The 24,521-nt window shown below is 25.8% G+C and overlaps 4 protein-coding genes and 2 non-coding genes across 6 annotated transcripts; 3 read left to right on the top strand and 3 right to left on the bottom strand.

Annotated features, from left to right (window-relative positions):
• The first annotated feature begins 18 nt into the window (after positions 1-18).
• Positions 19-10,180, top strand: LOC105257530 (aminopeptidase N). The gene is made up of 12 exons (XM_025412172.1): positions 19-124; positions 1,367-1,850; positions 1,968-2,432; positions 2,619-2,796; positions 3,514-3,664; positions 3,830-3,911; positions 4,969-5,327; positions 5,833-6,110; positions 7,278-7,453; positions 7,627-7,953; positions 8,037-8,106; positions 9,974-10,180. Exons 2-12 carry the CDS (start codon positions 1,387-1,389, stop codon positions 10,097-10,099), a joined length of 2,676 nt encoding a protein of 891 aa, XP_025267957.1. The 5' UTR covers positions 19-124; positions 1,367-1,386; the 3' UTR covers positions 10,100-10,180.
• A 3,350-nt stretch (positions 10,181-13,530) lies between these two features.
• Positions 13,531-15,244, bottom strand: LOC105257519 (astakine-like). Its single transcript, XM_011268198.3, has 3 exons — positions 15,183-15,244; positions 14,155-14,295; positions 13,531-13,918 (listed from the first exon to the last, which is right to left on the bottom strand). The coding sequence occupies exons 2-3, from the start codon at positions 14,279-14,281 to the stop codon at positions 13,728-13,730; spliced, it is 318 nt and encodes a 105-aa protein (XP_011266500.1). The 5' UTR covers positions 14,282-14,295; positions 15,183-15,244; the 3' UTR covers positions 13,531-13,727.
• A 2,722-nt stretch (positions 15,245-17,966) lies between these two features.
• On the top strand, positions 17,967-21,413 carry LOC105257520 (transmembrane protein 161B). Its single transcript, XM_025412157.1, has 11 exons — positions 17,967-18,238; positions 18,401-18,504; positions 18,597-18,852; positions 19,003-19,082; positions 19,215-19,430; positions 19,715-19,831; positions 19,904-20,044; positions 20,113-20,287; positions 20,449-20,545; positions 20,684-20,847; positions 21,065-21,413. The coding sequence occupies exons 1-11, from the start codon at positions 18,236-18,238 to the stop codon at positions 21,182-21,184; spliced, it is 1,473 nt and encodes a 490-aa protein (XP_025267942.1). The 5' UTR covers positions 17,967-18,235; the 3' UTR covers positions 21,185-21,413.
• Positions 21,414-21,804: 391 nt separating this feature from the next.
• On the top strand, positions 21,805-23,754 carry LOC105257521. Its single transcript, XM_011268200.3, has 4 exons — positions 21,805-22,038; positions 22,487-22,748; positions 22,900-23,165; positions 23,437-23,754. The coding sequence occupies exons 1-4, from the start codon at positions 22,033-22,035 to the stop codon at positions 23,575-23,577; spliced, it is 675 nt and encodes a 224-aa protein (XP_011266502.1). The 5' UTR covers positions 21,805-22,032; the 3' UTR covers positions 23,578-23,754.
• A 225-nt stretch (positions 23,755-23,979) lies between these two features.
• On the bottom strand, positions 23,980-24,053 carry Trnat-agu. Its single transcript has one exon. It is a non-coding gene; the product is annotated as a tRNA-Thr (tRNA).
• A 370-nt stretch (positions 24,054-24,423) lies between these two features.
• Positions 24,424-24,495, bottom strand: Trnad-guc. Its single transcript has one exon. It is a non-coding gene; the product is annotated as a tRNA-Asp (tRNA).
• Positions 24,496-24,521: the final 26 nt, after the last annotated feature.

Here is a 24,521-nt window from a genome sequence, read left to right on the forward strand (position 1 = left end):
GTATATACATTTATTACAGATAACCGACAGCTCCGTCAGTTTATATATGTATATAGTCTTTTGAAGCAGTAAGATCGCTAATGAATCTATTGGATTTAAACTTATATCTGGTTCAACAAGTACGGTAAGACTTTAAATCTACATAAACTACTGATATATCTCCTTTATTTTGAATGTACGCATACAAAAATGTTAAATAACGGGCACCTATTTTGTTTCTTAAAAGCGACATTTCTCTTTAATTTTCAAGAGACATATTTTTATATTGCAATTATTATTTTTATCTTCTGTAAATAATGTAGTTAAAATAAGAAAATAGAGGTATATTATAATAATTGGTATAATAGTTGGTAACACATATATATTTTATATAGAAAATATATAAAATCTAAGCCAAGTATTTGTAATTATTATATTATTATATGTATGTTTAATTCTACACCATAGCTGTAAAATTATTTCAAAAATATTTAATATTATCTATATTTTGTTTTCAAAATTTTTTTTATAATAAATGCCTAGAATTAATATTCTTCCTCAACATTACGTAAACAGAATATCTTAAATTATATATATAATGCGAATAAGGAACGAGCAAGAGATTGTGTTGATTAATATTTCGTTCGAAAAAATGCATATACTATAAGATGCAGATACTAATATCGTTACTTTTAGCTTTATTTTTACACATTTGGACCGAATTATTACATCAGTTAAGTTATAAATAAATTTGGTAGATGTTTATTATGTTTTGTTCGTTTTTAATACATCTCTCACTTAAGGTCAGGAGGAACATGTAAACTTTGAAAATAGCATAATGGTAAATCTACAAATAAAATCTTTGTTGAGAACATATTCCCTTATTTCTTATACATTTTAATGTTTCTATAAATTTATGTAAGGAAGAGAATAAAATTTTTAAAACTTGTTATATATATATATATATATATATATATATATATATATATAAAATTCCACAATATGAAATACACAGAAATATGTAATTACATTAGAAGAAATCTTAAACGTGGAATTGAATTTGAGATAAATAAATAGAAATTATATTTACTTTGATATATTTTCTTTGTTTGTTTTTTTCCGGAATCTAAATGTTCTATATTTCCATATTCATTTCCAAAAAAATATCTAATATAACGTTTCAATAAGTTTTTAAAGTTATTTTTATTAATGATTTATTTTTCATTTATCAAAAAACTTTTTTTTATTGAAAAACTATATTGTTTTAATCTTTCTTTAGATTAATCATATTTCTTGATGAAAATTAGTAAGTTCTCTTTTCACACAAAAATCGATTAAATTTACTCTTTCTAAATACCTTGTTTTTAATAAAGAAACATTTTTATAGATATCCAAGTGAAATTTAATATGACATTCTTAAAACTATTATTAAGTAGTAATCTGATATGCATTGCCGCAAAGGCAATAGCAATTCCTATTGATAAAATATCAGAAAGAACACGAAGCCATGCATTAATCGATCAATTATCAAATTATGTACTGCCGATACATTATAATGTGAAGTTAGAATTGAACGACGAATACCTCATTGGCGAATATGTAATTACTATTTATATTACTCATGTAACACAACAAATAAATTTCCATATGGATCTAATGAATACAAACAAGAATATGAGATTGATATTATATAACAATGAAGGGAATTATAAAATATCAACAAAGGATATTTTTAAAGATATTGTAATGCTCAAATTCAAGAATGTCTTGTTAATTGGAATGTATTATCTAAAGATAAATATTAAAATTCCAATTAGTATCGTAAGAAACTCTGTCGGATCTTCGTATATAAACAACGATGGAAATAAAGAGTAAATAGAAAAATTTACTGAAATATGAAAAACAAATTATATATTCATTAATTCTATGCTCACAATTTTACGTTTAAAATTAACCATTATTTAAAATATATCCTTAAAATTTTACAGGTGGTTAATCACAATAGGTGTTCATACAAGAAAACAGCAAATATTTCCATTTTGGAACAAGCCAGAATTAAAAACTACTTTTAATATTTCCATAATGCATCATAGAAAATACACAATTTTGTCGAATATACCAAAACAAAAATCTGAATTGATATTTAATGATACGAGAATATATTACGAGAATATTTTGATTTCTATGGATAATATAGCATTTGTAGTGTCGGAATTTCAGCATATCAACTTGACTGATGCTATTAGCATGTGGTGCAAGTCGCAAATGATACCACATGTAAATTTTGCGCTACGTGTTATTAAAAATGTTACTATGTATTTGGAAAATTATTGGCAAAATTCGGAGGGATTTTTTAAGTGGATCCTTGTTTCATCTGAAAAAAAAGTAGATCATGTCATAATTCCGAATTTACAAGATGAAGACAAACAGATTTTGGGATTCGTCTTTCACAGGTAATATAAGAAATATATATATATATATATATATATATATATATATATATATATATTCTCTTTAATAAGTTAATGTATTTAAAAAATTATATTATAAATAAAAAATTATATTATTTTCCGAAATTTTTCATACATTTATATAGAGTACATATTAATAAGAAAAATAATACATATAATGACTTTTAGAGAAGCAGACATCATGTACAATGAAGAAATAGATTCGTCCGAACGCAAAATGATAATTGCACCCTTAATAGCACGTAAGATAATACAAAAATATATTGGCAACCTGCTAGATCCATATAGGTTTCAATGGTTGAACGAAGGCTTTATTATATTTCAACAAGTATATATTATTGATGAGGTAATCGAATCTCTTAATTCTATTTAAATATGCAATCAAAATAATTAATAATACAACATAGTGTTGCATCCTCGCCATCATCCGGTATTGAGCTCGATGTCAATTGACGGGCCGATCGATGATATCGATCGGCCGCTTAGACAAAAGAACATCGCGATGGAAATTTAAAATAAGAAATAATAACAATTGAGATTGAGACTGGAATTTAGACTGTTTGTGCGCGTTGATTAATGTATTGTGTATTCTTGTATATCGTTTTAGTGTTGTGCATAAAGTTATTCTTGTTCTTAAGAAAGTGTCCATTTATTACATGTGCGCGAGTATAAGAGAATTACGGGTACGAAAAATTAATTTTCGATGAATCTGACGCACTATTATATGTATCCCCTCTTATTTGATACAAAATTCAAATTTATGTTATTCGTATTGTGTTACACATACACAGACTTTTAATCCTTAATTGTTAAAATTATTAAGAAAACGTTTTTTACTTACAAACGTATGATAAAATCTTATAAAAATATTTTCTATGTAATTATAACGACATTTAATTTTTTTTAAATATGACACACATTAAATATAGAAACATAGTTTGCTATAGTTTCAAACTTTATAATAAAATAATACAATCATATTGAGCAAGAATTGATTATGAATGTTTATATATGTGTCAACAGCTTTTTTTCTCAATTAATTTTTACTCGAATTAATTTTTAGATTGTGTCAGATTTCCGAATGATGGATTTGTTTATAGTTCAATTTCAACATGAATTACTCGATCTCAATACTTACATCGATATAAACCCTGTTATAAAATGTGATAATTATCCTGAAAATTATATATACAGTTTTCTTTCCCATATCAAAAGTACGTATATTATAATTTGCAAATATCAATATCACATAAGTATCAGAAAAATTAATTATATATAAATTTATTTTCGCAGTTTATTTGTTATTATTTTATTATAATATTTTATTATAATATTTTTAAATATATTATAAATCATTTTCCTTATTTGTATCATTATAGGTTCCATCATATGGCGCATGTTAGAACGAATATTGTCGCCTAATATATTTTCAAAAGGTATCAACATATATTTGAACATTCAGTGAGTATAATATATTGTAATATAATAATATACATCGTAGCAAAAGAGAAAATCGAAGTATATGATAAGTTTGACAATATGTTTTCTTTCCTTTATTGCTTAAAAGACATACATATTTGAAGAGTCTCAGATTTATGCTGTTATTTGTATTTATAAATATTTTTCGAGTGAATTTCAACTTGAGGTTTTCTTAAGAAATAAGATAAAGTGTGATCATTTCTAAATTACAAACTATATTAATCTTTTGCACTGGAGCCATCTCATGGGTTACCTACCAGCAATTATTAACAAAGTCTTTGGGTGCCTTCCGTTTCACGCATCGAGCGCATAGTTCGCAATCAGTGTGATGCGCGCATTAATATTGTTCCGTTTCTATTATAATACGTAAATCTAATCTTGGAAACGGAATGATTTTTGATGCGTTTAATGTGTTCCGCTTCTCAATTTGCTATCAGAGATTGTGTGAGCAAATACTGCTGGTTTCTATCAGCAATCTAACATCAAATTGCATCGCGTAGATCCTATTCGATTTCTGCTGCCAATCTGCTATAATAATTCTGTGCTAATCCTGCTTGGTTTCTGTTAGTGTCCTTCTGTTTGCTATCAAATTATCTCAGCAGATTTTTTAACATTTCTGTAAACATTATGCTGTCTGATATAACCGATTTTTGCATACAATTTGTGGTCTTTCTGCTGACAATAGTTAATAGCAGGCATTTGCAAAATCTGTTAAAATAGATTTGGCTGACTGGTATATATTAAGTTATAAGAATTATTATATATATGTATTAAAATTTTAAAAATTATAAAATGATATAATTTTGATATGTTATGATACGTTATAAAAATTATATATATATATATATATATATATATATATATATATTAAAATTATAAAATATATATTAAAATTTAAAAATTTCTATATATCTCTTTGTGAACTTTACATTATATAACATTAAAATACGTAAATAAGTTATGTAAATTGTGATTTTCCTTTTTGCTGATCAAATGTACATAGTACTCAACATTATTGTCATAATATTAAATCTTATAGATATACTGAGATGGGAAGAACTTCCGATAGTTTATGGATTTCTATCCAAAATGTCATAGATGAATTAGATGCCGAGTATCAGTTTAATGTAAGAAGCGCGGTAGATTCGTGGTCCATGCAGAGTTTTTCCGTATTGAAAGTGATGCGAAATTATTTAAGCAATGTTACAACTATATCGATACAATTTCGCAACAAGTTGGATGAAAAACAATATTACATACCTGTGACTTATACTACGGAATCGAAGCCTAATTTTACCATAACTTGGTCAAATATTCAATGGTTAACATCTTCCAATCCAAAAATTGAAATCCCTCTTAGAGAAGATCAATGGATAATTTTAAATTTACAACAAGCTGGTAAAAATTGAATGATAAACTTATATTTTTATTATCTATTTATGTTATGTGTATAATTTCAACATTATGATTGAATGAATTAAAATTAATTTAAACAAAATTTTTTGCAAATTATAGTTTACAAAATTATTAAAATTTGAGACTTTAATCAAAAATAATAAAAATAATAAAGAAACATATCAAATCTAATATATATGAATATATATGAATATGTATACATATATATATATATATATATATATATATACATATATGTATATACATATATATGTATGTATATACTTCAGCAATTGTAATATAGTTGAAATTTTTATTTCTTATTTCTTATATGCGTTTTTATACTTTTAAACAACAAAGATGAAAAATACACAAATCTGTAAAAATACAATAATATGTTATTTTTGAGATATTTTTAACATTTCGTAATATGTATTTAATTAATTAAATGTTTAATAAACAAAGCAATTAAATGTTTAATAAACAAAAGCAATTCGTTTTATAACAGGATACTATCGCGTCAATTATGACAACGAAAATTGGTTAAAAATTGCGCGATACTTAAATTCTGAAGAATATAGTAATATACATGTTCTCAATCGGGCGCAAATCATCGATGACGCATTCTATTTTGCGATAAAAAAAAGTATTAAATTCTCCTTATTTTGGGAACTCGCTATATATTTGCAAAAAGAAAAAGATTATATAGCATGGTATCCTATGATCAAAGCTTTGGAATTTATGTCGAATGCTTTCGCATTCTCAAAATTTTACTCTCAATTCCAGGTAAATATAATAATAAATTTTATGAAGAAATTTTCTAGTAAGCTAATGCAATATATAATACATACATATCATAATTTCATATATCATACATCATAAAATAATTCCTTAAAAATTAAATTCACTTTAAAAATTATAGTTAATTATAGATAATGGAAAAAATGAACTTAATTATATAGTTTCTTCTTCGTCAAAGCTCAAAAATTTAATTTTAAAAGATATTTATATAACTTTAAATTTAATAATTACATTTTATAGATTTTGGACGTTTGGTATTCTTATTTTTCAATAAAACTAATTATAGATTTCATATTATACATGATATAATTTATATTTAATTTTAAAATTATGGAACACAATAACAATTATTTTCATCATACTAATTTTCTTCCGATATAAAATATTTACGGTGATATTAAAATCTTTATAAAATATTTTGTAAAAATTGACTTGTACTTTTAATTTTGTTACATTGTATACAGCAGATTAATAATTAAGTCATTTGTAAACGTCTTTTATAAATAATGAAAATTTACAAATTTGCAATTTTTAATATTTGTGTGATAGGCATGATTTAAATTAAAATAATGGAAAAAAGAAGATTATATATCAAATTTATCGATTAACACATCAATGAGATACGTATATAGAGCGATATACATATTAATAATGCATGTATTTGGATGATATAAAATATGTATACAATTATTCAAATAAATGATCGGTAAATTTGAAAATCGTTGACGTGTACTTTTAATTTTATTACATTGTATACAGCAGATTAATAATTAAGCCATTTGTAAACATCTGTTTTATTAATAATGAAAATTTACAAATTTGCAATTTTTAATATTTGTGTGATAGACATTATTTAAATTAAAATAATGGAAAAAAGAAGATTATATATCAAATTTATCGATTAACACATCAATGAGATACGTATATAGAGCGATATACATATTAATAATGCATGTATTTGGATGATATAAAATATGTATACAATTATTCAAATAAATGATCGGTAAATTTGAAAATCGTAGTAATTTATGCTATAAAATTTCATATACATATTGAAACAAAATTGTCTAGTAAAAATACACTTGTATGCATTAACCATTCTTGTAAATATAAAAGAATTAAATAAAAAATGCTATCTTTATCAAATTTTAGAAAATAAAAGAGCCACTTAATGCAATAAACTTGTTCGATGAAGATACCAATGATGATCATGTTAATTGTTTAAAACTAGAACTCGCAAAATGGAAATGTATCATAAATGATACGTCGTGCACAACATGGGCCAATCATCAATTACAATGGCATTTGAAAAATCCCGAAGAAAACAAGTAATTATTTTATAATACTTGATTCTTTATTGAGATATATTTTATATTGTGAATATATGTTTGAGAAATTAATTATCATGTTTACGTTCATTATTTATGTAACACTAAAACAATTAGTACAATTTCATTGAAAGATTCTTACTTCTCTTCTGGACTCTTACTGTCTTCTATAGACTTTTGCCTGGATGGAAGAGGTGGACATATTGTAATGGTTTGAAAACGGCAAATCGTGATACATGGGATGAAGCCTTTAAAATTGTAGATGAAACTGATCACATAATTTTAGAATGTCTTGCTTACATTGAAAATAATTCTGAAATCATAATTGATTATTTAGAGAGAATAACAGCTTTATACATTTCTTCTAATTTAACTCATCATCAATCCATTTCAATAAAGCAACCTGAAACTTTAGCTAATATTATTTTTTTGACTCTTGCCAGAAATACTAAGCATATGCTTGAAGACGTATTAAATATTTTGAAAAAAATTATATATAGGTAAAAATTGTTTTACAAAAATATATAGATATGAAAATTTATTGTTCGCATTAATTAGGAATGTACCGTTTTATTTTTTATAGACGTATCAATCAGGTTGCGGCAATAACTGTTATAATTAACAATGTGTATTCTGAAGAACAGTTGAACAAGGTACTTTTAATTAATTAAAGTTATATATTTATTTGTTAAATTTATAATTATGCGCACACATTACGGACGATTTCAATGATCTTGATATATGTTGTCCTGAGTAAGTATCAAAAGGTTTTAAATGTCGTTCATTGTTTATTAAAAAGTTATAAACATAAAAAAAGTTCTACAAATTTTATATTTATAATTTTCGGACACCTTGTATGTTTTACAAAATGAATCCACCAGATTTATATATTTATATGTAGTAAAAATGTATGAATCTGGTGGATTCATTTTGTAAAACGTACACGATGTTCGAAAATTATAAATATAAAATTTATAATAGTATAAATTTATAATTAGTACATATGAAACGCGTCGGCGGGGAGGGGTCTGTTCTTCCCCTACGCGCTGCATCCTAAAAATACTTCTATTTTGTACAATACAAAAACACGATGCAATTTGAGAGTTATATAAGGAATTTCAAAACCCAATTTTAATTGTAAATAAAAAATAGGTTTTGGTTAGATTATATCTTCCAGAAGTGGTGTCATCCCGCAGGGACGGAGGGGGGATGGAACTTACTGCGTTTATGCACGTACTTTGTAAGACGAAGCGAAGTGTGTTCTACATTTAATCATAGCCTTCGCTTCGTCTTGCAAAGTACATGTATGGACACAGTGATTTCCAACCCCCTCCCACTACGATTTCACTCTACTTCGGGAAGCTATAACCTAACCCAAACCTATTTTATATTTACAATTAAAATTTGATTCGGGTTATGTTGAATATTCTTCTTTGAACGTACATGTCGTAAAATTATGTTCTATTCATTAAACTTTTTCGTTAATAACTTTTTATTTGAGCAATGAGCGATTTTTAAAATCTTTTGATACTCAGAATAGTGATCTTACAACGTCAGTGTCATTGAAATCGGTGAAGTCATCTATAATATACACTGAAATTTTTGTTAGAGAATTTATTTTTTATTATACATGTGTATATACGTGTTTCAAGATTGATACAAACTTTTATGATAGAGATTAAATGTGAGCATCTTTAAATAATAAACTTATGTTCATAATTTCAATGCGATCCAAAAATAATTCTTTCGTACAATCTAGAACCTTGATAGAGATGCTAGATCTTTGATGAAATCATTGACAGAATCAAAAACATTGTCCAACGTTGTCGTTCATGTAACAACACATTAATTCATTTTCAGCAACTGTTGTATTATTTTTTAAAATAAAACAAAACAATTAAAATATAATTATGATAAAAGACACCTCTCATGCACTTTCTCTGTCGCTTAATCAATAAGGATAGGAGAAAAAGCTTCGCGAGCTAGTCCATAGCTCTAGTATACATCTACAACACAGTAGTGTTAAGTAGGTTGTCTTCGTCAAAGTTCTAGACTGAAAATATTATTTATTTGTTATCGTATTGAAACTGAATGGATTTGCAAACATAAGTTTATTGTCAAAAAATATTCAATTTTAGCTCCTATATCTAACATAGAAGCTGATAACAGAGATCATAAAACACTTTATGTATATATACATATATATATATATATATATATATATATAATTATATATAATTATATATTATTATATTATATATTATATATATATGTATAATTGTATATTATTATATTATATATATATATATATATATATATATATGTATATTTATATGTAATTTATTTATATATAAATATATATGTATATATAATCTTTCCCGAGTATAAAAGTATTATTCTATAAAGAATATATATTTTATTTTATGTATAATTTTGTTAATAATGAGGTTCTGATTACATAATAATACTACAATTACGAAATTATTTATAGATGACAACTATTAAAATAACTTTTTTTAGATAAAAAAATTCATTATAAAAGAGATTGAAGCACCAGTTTTTTCCAATTTTGAACGCAAGATAAAAACACGCTGGTCACAGATTAAAAAGCAGACAAAATATCTTCAATCTGTATTCCTCGATTAAAAATATAAAAATCTATAATGCGTCCAACTGTTTCAAAATCAAAAACAGCACAAATGTTTGAGACAAGATATATAAATTGACATACGTAATTAATCAATTAATAATTACTTTTATATAATTGTCAATAATTTTTTTAATTGTTTTTAATTAACTTTGTGAGTAATTTTATATTGTAATTATTACATTATTTAATTTAATTTAATATTGTAAGTAATTTTTACATTATACATTGGCTTTCTTTGTAATGCAGATTTAATATTTATAGATATAGTTAATTAAATTTACGTAATACTTATTATATATGCAAGTACATATGTATACACTTATAATACTAATTAATTACTTTTAAATAGACAACTTTTTACTTACACATATATTAAAATTCAACTTTATGTATGTAATTTATATCAAGCGTATTAATTAAATATATCAAGTATGTATTAAACTTAAAATATAGACGAAATATGGACAAAATATAGACGAAATATAAAACTTAATATTTTTATGTATGTCATTATTAATATTTACTATATTAATTTTTTTAATTTAATTCAAGAATAAGAAGTAGACAAATTATGCTTTGCAATTTTCCGATTTTCCGATCTTTAAATCTATAAATTTTAATCTTCAATTAAAATGAATCAAATAAAAACATTTACAACGAATATTCTTTATATCTCTGAAATAAGGAAATTAACAAGAAATGAAGAAGTAAATATTAAGGTTTCTTTAATTTTTTTTATTTGTCTAGAAACACTGCCAAACAAGTACAACGTCAATACATTTTAACAGATCTGTTTTTTGCTTATAAAATTAAAATAAAAAATGACATAAAATAAAAAAAAGGGGTTTATAAAATTCTCAAAAATGAGAATCTATGTCTTGGTAAATGCACCAAGTAAAATATAAATATAATATAAATATAAGTATACCATATGTATATGCCTTGTGCATGTTTAAATTTTCCCGAACAATTAATCTTTAAGAAAAAAATTATTAAAAATGTCAGACTCACGAATATAAAATTAAATATATAAATTAGTACAAATAGCAATATGAGTCTAGTGTCGATATTGTTACACCATTATTTATTATATAAAGAAACAATCATATAAAAACATACATTTTCAATTAATTTTAACTTTTTCTACATTCAGTTCATGTTATTTATTTCAATTTATGCTGTTACTTGACTTAATGTTTTAACTTCTTGACTTTTCAATTTATTCTATTTATTTATCATAAGTTATTTATTTAAGTCATTAGCATAAGTTGATCATAAGTTATTTATTTAAGTCATTATATCAATTTAATTTGTTGTTCGGTTTGATATAACTTATTGAAAGATTCGGACTGATTAAATTGCAGACATCGTCAAAATGACAATGAGATACCGCATCATTCAGCTGCAACGTATTTTTAGTTCTGTACACTTAACTCCAATTACTGTATTATTATTATTTACAATTACTGCATTATTATTATTTATTCCGTTTATATTTGCGCTGAAGATGACCTAAAAATAGGGTCGAAACGTTCACAATCCACTCATATGTATATGTATTTATTAAATGAATGTTTTTATATGATTGTTTCTTTATATAATAAATAACGGTGTAATAATATCGACAGTAGACTCATATTGCCATTTGTACCAATTTATATATTTAATTTTAAGAAAAAAATTTATATACTACCATCCGTGATGGCTCATAATCGCTAGTTCTTGAGTGATGTTAATACATAAAGAGCCTAATTCTTTATCAATTTATAAAATAGAATTAATTTTTTCACATACATTAAAAGCAATTAATTTTTATTCCATACTCCAAATAAGGATTATCTTGTTTTTATAATTTATCAGTGTAATCTCTATAATAAAGAAATATATATAATCAGATGGTTTTGTAATCCGCAATTGAACATCTTGAATTAGAGAAATGGTATTAGACATTGCCGCAAAAAAACATAACGAAGAATGTGTCATTTTTGAGATTGATGAATATATTAATGTATAAGACAAGGATTTCAACTATAACATTAAAATTTTGAATGTCGTTCATTTTTCGAACCTGCAAAAAATATTAATGTACAATCTCAACTTGTTTCTCATGATTTTATGTATGAATGATCTTGGATCCATAATCCATGATAGAATCCAATAAATTAAAATGCTCGGAAACTTTATTCGACGATACCATACACATATCTCCTATTACGATATTTTGTTTTTGTTACTTTTGATATTTGTCAGTTCTCATGATATATTCTTCGTTTTTTAATACAAGATAATAGTAAACTCATTCGTAATATTAATATAATTTTTGTTACTTTTCTCTTATATAGTCAATAAATGATCGTAACACTAGTACAAATTTATTGATGTTTACGAAGGCTATTTTGAAAATTCATAATACATATTTCGGATTCAATACTGAGCAGAAAAATAACAGCAATAAATATACATACTATTACGCCCGCGGCGAGGACTTCGACATATATCTAAGGCGCGCGGTAAGGAAATCGGCCGCTCACGCAATCAACGGGATCCGGACAATGGCAAGGCCGTAACGACTCGGGCGCGCACGTAACAATACATATGCAATTCCAAATACAGTCAAACCTGGTTAAATGAGATGGCAAGGGACAGCTCATTTGATCCCACTTTAAAGAGGTATTTCACTTACCCAATTTCTCAATTATCCAGGTTTGATACGCGTATATCTCACTTATAGAGGTAATTATTAAATAAAAATACGTACATAAATTAAGTATTCAAATAAACTTTATTATGTAAATAAGCATTATGTCATTACACATGTAAAAAAATATACAATGTAATGCATTGTAAAAAAATTTGATTTAAAAAGTATCTGTCATTTTCGATAACGCCATACACAACGTTGCAACGTAAAAACGATAATAATCTTAGTTAGAGAGGTTTTCTATGGGGTTGTCTCAGTTATAGAAGTAATAATTGCTATGAATTGCTAAATATCAGTCTCAATTAAAGAGATTGGGCATTCCTACTTACGGAGATTTTTTTACGCAAAAATGTTGGGATCTCAGAAATAGTCTCAGTAATAGAGGTTTCCCTCTTATCTAGGTCCCATTTAACCAGGTTTAATTGTATATTCTAGATATGTTAAAGTCAAGTAAGTTTTTTATCTCTATTGAATAATATTGTTATTTCATGAAAAATTTTTACATTAATATTATGTCCAAAAAGTTATATTATTTTAGTACATTATGAAAATAGTATTTTCTTTTTCTCTATTCTTAACAATCACATTTTTGTCAAACATTTTTTGCTATAAATATAATATTTTTTTAAATATATATCTTGTGTACAGAAAATATTATTTATATATAATAAATAAATATTAATCATATACAATCTTATTTTAAATTATTAGTCATAATTACACTTGTGTTTAAGAATTAATTTAATCTTATATCTGAATGTTATCTGAATGCTATTGTTATTTAATCTTATATCTGAATGTTATATATCATCAGGTCAAGTGATTAAAAAATGTGAAACTGTTTCGCCACAATGTATTTCTTTCTGAGCAATTCATTTATTGCAATATTTTTGATTATACTTCAATTGATAAAACATTACATATTAATTACAAATACCGCGCTCGCAGAATAATCCGTTTGCGCAAGGACATAAAATGAAATTAGCATTTCTAATTTCTAATTGCAAATTATTCGGGTAAGTAAGATTAGCCGTAATAGTATCAGCATTTACTCGACATTGTTCGCCCTTCTGTTGAAACGGCATACAGGTTGGTATCGCGTACCTCGTAGGCCCTAAAAATACATCAGTAACATTGAATACAATACTATCAAGATCTTGAAGATGTCAATCCTTAAGTATACACACACACATATATATGTATGTATATATATAAGACTTATGAATTTTCAATTATTATAATCTTTTTGGTTAGCTAGTTTATATTGATAGAATGTAGTATAGATTAGCATAAAAAATATTTACAAATGTGAAAAGTTTCTTTTGGTATGGGAAAAAAAGAGACACAAACCTAATAAACAGCAAAGATTTGATGAACATTCCAAATCGGTTTTACAATTTTTAAAAGAATTGAAAGGAAAAGCCGGAACTATCCCTGCTAAGGTGATGAGTAAAAGTACATTTGACATCAGCGACATAATTGCTTGATAAGCTGTAAAAAATGGAAAGTTATAATGAAATAGTCCTTCAAAATAAATTTAGAAAGGAAATACAAGAGAAAGAGAAATGTTTATCAATCATTGTATTATCTATTGCAATATACTATCAATATTTAATAATAAATATAATAGTAAAATATAAAATGTAATAATTTAAATAAGCATTTATAATAAAAATAATAAAATTTCATTGCATTTTTATGTTTTTATATAATGATTACTGCCGTTCCAGAAATAAATATCCGAAAATGTAATGCGCATACAACGCTTAGGTCGAACTTATATCTATTGTATTAATCTGATTTAGATGTTACTCATAGTACGCGTGATCATGAAATTCTACATGTACTTTTCTGTACAGCATTGTCATTTCTGATTAATGACACAGTTATTTACCATTCAATAAACAGATAAAGTATAATACTATATTACAAATAGAAACTTTCTGTTTGCTAATACAAGTAGTTTGTTTTGCAATCAATAATTTTTATGAAATAAAGAAAACTTAAAAATAACTTGAAAACGTTATTTATAAATAAGTTAGATAATAATTTTTATATAAAGATCTCTTTATTAAATTTTGTTATTCACGTATTAAATACACACATATTAGTATTCACATATTAAATGCGAAATTATTATATTACCAAATTAAATTAAATTAAAAGAGATCAGAGAGATTTTTAAAAAATTGGTGACGGTATTAGATAAAAATTCTTTCATAAAATTTTTTCCCACATTTTTATAAAAATCGGTTGTGATTTTTCACTATACGTATTCATGAATTTTCGATTGCACTGTTTGTATTATCGTAAAACAGGAATATTGTCCACCAGTCCTCTCAGATATGAAAATGAATACGAACATATTATATACGAACCTGCTGTTATTTCACGGTCTACACTTGTCGCGCACTGCACGGTATATGATCTCACGAACTGATGAACGCATTGTTTTATACTTCTAGCTCCGCATTCAAATTATTAAGGATGCATTATCGCTGAGACATTAAGTTGATCGCAGTGACTAACTTAAAATTTTTGAAATTTTATTGTTATCGGCGATATACCTTGATAAAATAATATTTATTTTCTAGATAGTTTGTTGTGAAAAAAGAGAGCAAATAACACAAGAAATTAAGCAAATGTGTAAAAAGATGGTAAGCAATAAAATTAGTCATTCTTAAGAAGATAGGTAAGGATCTTTAAAAGTTTTTTACATTATTGTGACGTTTTTTCCTGTTTTTTATCCTCTCTCTCTCTCTCTCTCTCTCTTTCTCTCTGCGATTTTTCTAATAAATTATTATTAATAAAACTGCAATAATTATAATATTTTTGCGTTATATGGAAAAATATATAAAAATATATTAAAAAGAGAAAATTATGCATCCTGTCCACATCTACCGGCACTAATTTAAAGAATGTTTACATTTCAAATTAAAAGTTTGCTTGACAAATTATTGGAAATAAATTAAACAACGTATATTCGCTTTATTTATAACAATTTTTAGAAATTGCTAATATAAAAATAATATCACTATATATATATATATATATATATATATATATATATATATATATGTGGGTGAGTGTGAGATTATATATTTTTTTAATTAAGATAAATTATTTGTCGTTAATTTTTATAAAGCTAAACGCTAAAACGCTAAACGCTAAAAGCTAAAACGTGTATGAGAAACAATTACCAGAAATGAATATATTTTTATACTGATTACAAATATAAATGTATTAACAACTCTTTATTAATTTATGTCATGGCTACAAATGATGACATATTTCTAGAAGGTAAATGATTATTCGATCATCGATTGAGATAATATTTTTTTTCAACAACTGCGTCATTATTAATATAGACATATTTAACAATAGAGTAGTAATTGGACAATTCAAACCTGTTTAAAAACATGCACATACACACACACACACACACACACACACACACACACACACACACACACATACACATTGGAAGATTATACGTTGACTATTACGTAATCAAGGATTCGGAATTTCCTACATGCAAATAAGTTCATTAATGCATAGAAAATGTGTTTCTGGGAAATTACGATCTACTGTGTAAGTAATTTTTGCAACATAAATTAACCAACATTTTATTGTTCAAAATTATTTGTAATTATAATTTGCCCAGTTAGCCAAGTCTATTCTAACAGATTTTACCAAGTATCTGCTACAAATTGTCAGCAGAAGAATTGCAGATTATATGTAAAATCTGTTACATCAGACAACAATGACAAAATGTTTAGCAAAAATGTTACAAAATCTACCGACACAATTTGATATCAGATTGTCGACAAGAATCGAGCAGAATCTGTGCATACAACCTGATAGTGGATTAACGGCAAAAGTGGAATAGAGTTTGCATTATCTGATGCGGCAAATTTACAGCAGAATTTGCATATATTTGATTCGATACTTCTTTCCTCTGCTATACGATCTATTTTCTCGCAATCTAATTTCTGTCAGAAATAAAGTCGCGATTATTAATGCAATAAAAAACATAGTAACTATTTTTATTATTTCAATTTCTGACATCTGATACAATACATATAAGATTCAGAATATTAAACTGATTGAAATCAACAGAATAAATAGAAAATTATTTATTTATTAAAATTTATTAAATATTTGAAGCATTTAATAATAAATACCGCATAAATTGCAAATTGAAGCATAAACAAGAATTAAATAATAAATACCCAAAAATAGGATTGAAACGTTCGCTATTCCTTCGTTTAATTTTATTTTTATTTGTTTTATGCTTTTTTTGTATAATAAATGAATAAATGTGTTATAACATCAACACTCGACTCGTATTGCTATTGAAACTAATTTGTTAATTTTATATTTCGAATCTTATACCTTTATTATTTGTAAATAAATTATATATCTCAAGTTTTATAAATTAAATTTAATTATTTTCATCATTTATTTTACTATCAATTTAATTAAATTGAACTAAATAATATTAGAAGAAAATTGTAAATCAAACCGATAACTTATCAATAGCACTTATTTAGCAATCCGCAAGCAAATGTTAACTGGGTATATATTATTAATTATATTATCGCCATTTGTTTATCATATATAACGTGTTCATATAATATATTCCCAAAGTGTACTATTATTTATTTTTATTAATTAGACATAAAGATATTTCATAATTTTCTTTCTTTTTCTAGACCTGAAAAAAAGTCCATTTTGATTATATACAATAAATCTTTTTCCTCGGACCTGAAAGTTATCAATTGACTAAATATAAACTACGCAATGCATTATTACTATTATTGTTTGTATCTGCATGTATAACAATAAATTGTACAAGACCAAATGCTAAAAAAAATACATCATATTATAAAATATTTATCCCTTGCGTAATTACGTAACAGAATTGTGACAGAATTATTACTATATATTATAAATTAATAAATTATAATTAATAATAAATTGACATGTTTGCATGCATTCAAAAAAATAAAAAAATTTACTCGATTTATATCATGTGCGATCAACACATGGTAATATCCTTTAGTCTTCCTTTAGTATTCTTCTAGATATTCTAGATGACACTATATGTTCTGTTTTTCACGCTGCGCAGGTACAGAATTACAGAACGACAATAACTGGAAATAATCTCATGTCGTATGCGAGACAATTTGATGCATGCGTTCGGTATTATGTGGTCGCCAGGCTATAACTATTTATAAAACTAGCTCGCGAACGAAGTATGCCCTTTAAGATGGTAGAACAAACATTACTCGCGACTAATCGGATATATTTCTTCGTTGTATCATTTAGAATCTGTTAAAATTTTTTTTTAAATATTGTTTCTCCAATGAACCAGTCTCGTTGGTGAGAATTTGGCGACAACTATCCAACAACAAATATCCAATTAAATATGGTAATCTTAACAGATCTAGAATAATCTATCTACAAAAATATGTTCATGTGAAAATATTGTATATTTGTATATATTTCTTAATATGCTCCTTGTCATGTTTGATTTTTTTCCTCCATATATAATAGCAGTGCTACATATGATATATTTGCATATTTCTTTCAGGCTCTTTTAGGAGCGCAATTGGCTATCACTCTTGTAATGGTCAGTGTCATACAAAAGTTAAGTCCACACTTTTCTTTCGCAAGATGGATTTTATGTTCTACTGGGTATGCATATGTGGATACTTACAAAAAGCAATATTACAAATATGATAGTAAAATGATAAAGTGATTTGTCATTTTTTTTTTCATTTGCACAGATTGATACGATATCTGTATCCGACAGATCAACAACTTAGAGCATTGGCTGGTGTACCAAAGGAGAAACCAAAGAGAGGAAAACACAGTGAAAATGGCAAAGTGGGAGATGTTTTTCATGTTCCTAGAAATCTGGACATTCAGCTTGAAAGTGCAAAAGTGACTATGCTTGATGTTGTGCACTTAAAATATTATGCGGAATATCAGTGGCTATTGGATTTCTCTGTATATACTACTATTGTTTATGTGTTGACAGAGGTTAGCATACTCTACAATTATTACTTATTTAATATATAGATAGCTATGTATAAATATCTTTCTCTATATAATTAGTTAATGTTATATTTATAACTCATATGATGTATATTTTGTAATATTATCTAAATTCTTTCTTTTATTGTTTAACAGGCATACAATTATTTGTATCCTCTCAAAGATGAGATTAATCTCAGTGTATTGTGGTGTTTGGTAGTTCTGGGTTTTGCATTGTATCCTTCAAATTAAAATTTCTATTAGATCTCAAATGTTTCATGTTTTTTGGAAGAAAGATAAAAAATTATATTACAAGAGAGAGAGGAAGAAAATATATACAGCTTTGTTTTCCTTACATAATTTTATAGTAAAGTGCTACTTTCCCTTTGGGTACAATATTTCAAGGGAGAAGAAAGTGTAGGTGAAAGATCTACATGTATTGTTACTGGATTTGCGTATCTTCTCATTGCTATGATGGTGCTTATAGTTGATGAAAATAAGTTGGAAATTGGCTTGGAAAAGGCATATACAAGTTTTAATCATAGCGCTTCTCAGTTTTTAGATACTCAAGGACTTTCTTCCACGTGAGTTGATCACATAATTCATCATTATTCTAATTATTCTTAAATCTGTTGCATGCTTTATTAGCTACTTATAAATAGGATATTTTAGTAACCGACTTTTATTTTTCATATAATTAAATATCTATTTTTTAGATAATTAAAAGCTTAATACAATATAAAATAATACATAGCTTAATATAATTTTCTATTTATTAACTTATTTAATAAGAATAAATTGTTTGATTTTTTAAATATAATGTTATATAATAAATATTATATTTAATAAAATATTTATATTTAAATAGGGGGCCAGCTTCAAAAATAGTTTTAAAGTTCTTCCTTGCTATATGGTGTGGTCTGTTAGGATCGTTATTCACTTTCCCAGGATTAAGAGTATCGAAGATGCATTGGGATATATTGAGGTTACACAATAACTTTATTAACTTAATAAATATTAAATGCTGATTATTTATTATATATAAAAATAATTGCAGGTATTATAAAGACAACAAATTATTATTATTGATAGCAAATATCAGCTATGTTTCACCATTGCTACTTGTGAGCCTATGGATTACACCTATTAGCAGAGATTATTTAACTGTTCGAATATTTAGTGGTATGACTAGTCCATTGTAAGTCAACATATATTGTAAGCAAATTAAATAAATATGAAAAAAATAATTAAAAATTTTTATTATAGAATGACAGCTACAAGCTTTGATAGCATGAGATTGATTATTATTATCATTGCTGTTTTATTAAAGATTGTACTCATGCCAATATATTTGCAATCTTACTTAAATCTCGCCATTCAAAGATTAGAAGTTCAGAAAAAAGAGGCTGGTAGAATAACTAATGTTGATTTACAGAAAAAGGTGCGTCATAGTAATTTTATAATAATCATATAATAAAAATAATAATTATATTAACTTAAAATTTTATAATATTATATAATAAAAATAATAATTATATTAACTTAAAAAAGATTTTTCTCTCTTATAAATATTTAATGAAGAATCTTTATTTTATACTACAGATTGCAGCTGTATATTATTATCTATGTGTAGTTGCACTACAATTTGTAATTCCCATAATTATGTGTCTATTTTTTACATTTTTGTACAAAACACTCGGTAAGAAAAAATATTTTTTATAAAATATATAATTTACAATGCTTATTACATCTATATTTAATATCTCTGTATTTATTTATAATTACATCTGTTATCTATAATTATATCTATTTATAATTACATTTCTTGTTAAATCAGGTGGTTTTACTTGGGAAGGTATCTTAAAAGGGACATTAGAGGAAGAATGTCCAGCAGATGAATTACCAAAGTCAGTCTCATCTACAATTAACAATGATAATACTGATAAGACTATTGTACAAACTGCTGAAGAATTTCAACTTGCACTAGGTTCACTGAAACAGGTGATGTGTCACAATATATTTATGAGAAAAATATTAATGAGATAATATGGTTTTTAAAAACACAAATAAAATCTATCGTATTTTATAATGTAAAATCTAATATTTTATAATATAAAATATTAGATATAAAAATCTAATATTTTATAATATAAAATATTTTATAATGTAAAATCTATCGTATTTTATAATGTAAAAAAATATATTCTTTTTATTACAGATCTTTACCATAGATGTTTATAGAGGTATCTTAGGATTGGCAACATGGTGGAGTTGTTTTGCATTATTTGCAACTAGTGCTATGGGCATGTTTTATCAATCATATTTCTCCAACATATGAAGATATGTCTCTATTAAGAGAAGAGCAAGCATCGCACAAATGTCCATTAATTTACAAATCAGTCATTTATTAGAATCATAGCATTGGCCATTAAGATACATATTTTCAGACTACCTATTTTAACATATGCCTATTGTCAAATAATTAGAATGACAGTTATGACATATAATGTAAGATTTTGTAATACATATGGCAATAAATATAACACTGCAGTTGTATTATAAGTGAAGATCATCTTTAAATTTCGGTCGTATTGAAAATATTATTAGTTTACGTTATTCATAGATAAAAGTAATAATGATATTCATGTAATATTATTCATGAATGTTTTTTATAATACAAACAATTAAAGAAATAAAACCGTTAACAGCGAAATACTTACATTTCACAATCGTCTACTCGATTGCAATTAATACTCATCGTACGACTACGTAGTTGTCGCATTAGGCATTCCGAAAGTAGCTTTCTCTCTTATCAGTGATCTTAATCTTAATAAAAATAATTTTTGAACTTAACATTCCTCTTTCCGCTTATAATATAAAAATGATATTCTGTTAATCAAAGTTTTTGTCATTTTATGATTTTTATCTGTCATGTTGTAAGAAAAACTATTATTTATTATCTGATTATGATTCGCGAATTGTTTAATATAGATATCCTGGAGAAAGTGTCCGCTACAATGATATCGATCGGATGCTACTCACGTATTATGCCAATTGCTTCCGTGGTATATAGCTCCCCACAGAATTTCTTGGCGTCGTAATACCATCGTGATTTTCACCGACGATAATACTGTGCTTCTATTATTCGAATATCACATTGGCAAATAATTTGTGTAATTTTCCATAATGTTGGTGAGTAAGAAACAGTAGATTAGAACAGCTAATGTAGAAAATACTTAAGAATATTGATTCGCAACGTGAATTAAATATATTTAAATATTAACTCTGTATTCCATAATTTTTATAACAGACTTTAATAATTTTATAGTCAGTTTTTAATCATTTATAAAATGTTGCTGCTTTTTATCAATTGAATTAATAAAAATAACTAATATATTAAAGTATAATATATATATGTGCAATTTAATTTAATTAAATTGACATTTTCTTAATAATAATTGGTAAGAAAGTCGATGCTTTCTCTCTTTTACACAAGTTACTCTTTCAAGATTTTATAATTGGCCATTACATTCAACATTAAAGAATAATTAAATATCGTATTTATATTCCTATGTCGCAATTATCTCGGTTGAGTTTACATTATTTGATTGATTGATTTACTTTAAATTGTAACTTGCAGAAATACGCTATTGTCGTCAGTGCATTGTGTTACCTCGTCATAGCTGAGCCACCAATTCAAGATGTAAAGCCAAACGTAATAGGAAGTTCCGAACAACATACCTCTTTCAGTTTTATCCGACCGGGATTAACGCAAACATCGTTCGCATTCAACGGACCAAGCTCCCATCAATCTTTCGCATCTAGCATCGGCAATCCTCAGCTGGCGCAAAAAGTTTTGCCAAGTTTAGCACATATCCTTGCCTACAGAAATCCTGGCTTAGGTTCGTGTTTAAGAAATGCTATATTCAATTTTTTTTATTAAAACAACAATATAATTGTATACATGTATAATTTTTACACATTAAATTAAAGATAGAAAAAATTAATTTTTGAATAAATTTGCGACGAGTTGACAGAAATTTTTAATTATAGGATATTATCCACTTGGTTCTATCGCAAATGGAGCGATTCCGCAACAACCGACTTTTGCAGCATCCGCACCATTAGCTTATCAGGCCGTTGCAGATCCCGCTACTGTATTAGCGTATCCGCAACAATTACAACAACCTCAAGCATATTTGCATGCATATCAACCGAATACTGTTTACCAGTCGCAATTAGCGCAATTGCTTGCTCTTAGACAGGCGCAGCTCGCGCAAACTCAACAAGGTCAATTACAAACGGTTCAGCCAGAGCAGGTAAATTTTATATTAGAAAAAAATGAAAACGTATGGAAATTAAAATAAATTCGCATAATTTTAATAATATCGCATTAACTTTTTTCCGTCTATTTAAATTACTAATAAAATTGTTTATTTGTTGCTATTAAACTATTTTGAAAATAATGATAATAATTAATCATTATAATAATAAATTATATTAATAAATATAATAATAATTATATTAATTATAATTATGTATATGTAAGATATGTTAAGTATGACTTTTGTTAATAGTAACTGTACATAGGTGCCTGAACAGATTCAGTTACAACAGCGACAAGAGCAGCAACCGGAACGGCAGCAAAATTTGTTAGGACTCGCTTATTCGTCTGCCCCATCAGTGGCACATGTAAAGGTTTCTGGGAATGGATACAAGTTCAATTTCTAATGCTTCTAATGATATATTTATTGCCACATATTGTATATAATATTCTTGCTATAACAGAAATAATTCTTATATTTATATAATTTCTAAAACATATATAATGCAAAACATATAATCGCACTATTATATTTATTCCAAATAGATATTATAAATAAGAAAACTGATACTTTGCATACTTAATTGTACAGCGATCAAGAATGATATTTAATAATCAATCATTCATTGTAACTATTTCATGGAAATAAAATTGATCAATCTAAAATATGTCGACTTCTTTCTTCATTGTTAACAAGATTCTCAAGTTATAGTCGCGATATGAAATATCTTATAATATATTATCGATTGAAGTGTTCTACAAAAAAAATATATCATTGTTAATTCAAAATGACAAAAATTAACCCCAGAAGGCCCCGGGGGGATTCGAACCCCCGATCTCCTGTTTACTAGACAGGCGCTTTAACCAACTAAGCCACGGCGCCTTTGAATTTTCCTTGAAAATATTAATTTCTTCAGCAGTTGCTCCATATTTAAATTTAATTATGTCAGCTGTCTTTTTATGTTATGTCAAAATCATATTATTAATATGATAAATAATGTAGCTATGAATTAGATTAATTGGATTATTTATGATTAATAATGAGAACATAAGTATAAGGATCATAAAAGATCTTCAAAACGTAAATGGGATTGCAATTATGAAATAATTGTGTTATCAAAGCACATTAAAAATGGCACACAATGCGAATACAACAATACAGTACAAAGCTTAATTTAAACAATAAAATATTTTAGATACAAAATATTAATAAATGAGTAAAGAAATAAGTAACAAAAAATCAAAAAAAAATTCTCCCCGACGGGGAATCGAACCCCGGTCTCCCGCGTGACAGGCGGGGATACTAACCACTATACTATCGAGGAATTTTTAATTCCGTATTAAAAATTTG

Source organism: Camponotus floridanus, unplaced genomic scaffold (genome assembly GCF_003227725.1).
Source record: "Camponotus floridanus strain SB8 unplaced genomic scaffold, Cflo_v7.5 scaffold48, whole genome shotgun sequence".
In the NCBI taxonomy this organism is placed as follows: domain Eukaryota; kingdom Metazoa; phylum Arthropoda; class Insecta; order Hymenoptera; family Formicidae; genus Camponotus; species Camponotus floridanus.

Bases quoted from the DNA above. Each gene is read 5' to 3' on its own strand.
- LOC105257530 (XM_025412172.1), top strand. From the start codon at position 1,387: ATGACATTCTTAAAACTATTATTAAGTAGTAATCTGATATGCATTGCC. The intron at 2,797-3,513 runs GTAATCGAATCT...ATTAATTTTTAG, and splicing joins AAGTATATATTATTGATGAG to ATTGTGTCAGATTTCCGAAT. The intron at 5,328-5,832 runs GTAAAAATTGAA...GTTTTATAACAG, and splicing joins TTTAAATTTACAACAAGCTG to GATACTATCGCGTCAATTAT.
- LOC105257520 (XM_025412157.1), top strand. The intron at 18,505-18,596 runs GTATGCATATGT...TCATTTGCACAG, and splicing joins TGGATTTTATGTTCTACTGG to ATTGATACGATATCTGTATC. The intron at 19,083-19,214 runs GTATCCTTCAAA...ATAATTTTATAG, and splicing joins GTAGTTCTGGGTTTTGCATT to TAAAGTGCTACTTTCCCTTT.
- LOC105257521 (XM_011268200.3), top strand. The intron at 22,749-22,899 runs GTTCGTGTTTAA...TTTTAATTATAG, and splicing joins CTACAGAAATCCTGGCTTAG to GATATTATCCACTTGGTTCT. The intron at 23,166-23,436 runs GTAAATTTTATA...AACTGTACATAG, and splicing joins AAACGGTTCAGCCAGAGCAG to GTGCCTGAACAGATTCAGTT.
- LOC105257519 (XM_011268198.3), bottom strand. From the start codon at position 14,281: ATGTCGCTGATGTCAAATGTACTTTTACTCATCACCTTAGCAGGGATA. The intron at 13,919-14,154 runs GTTTGTGTCTCT...ATGTATTTTTAG, and splicing joins AAATCTTTGCTGTTTATTAG to GGCCTACGAGGTACGCGATA.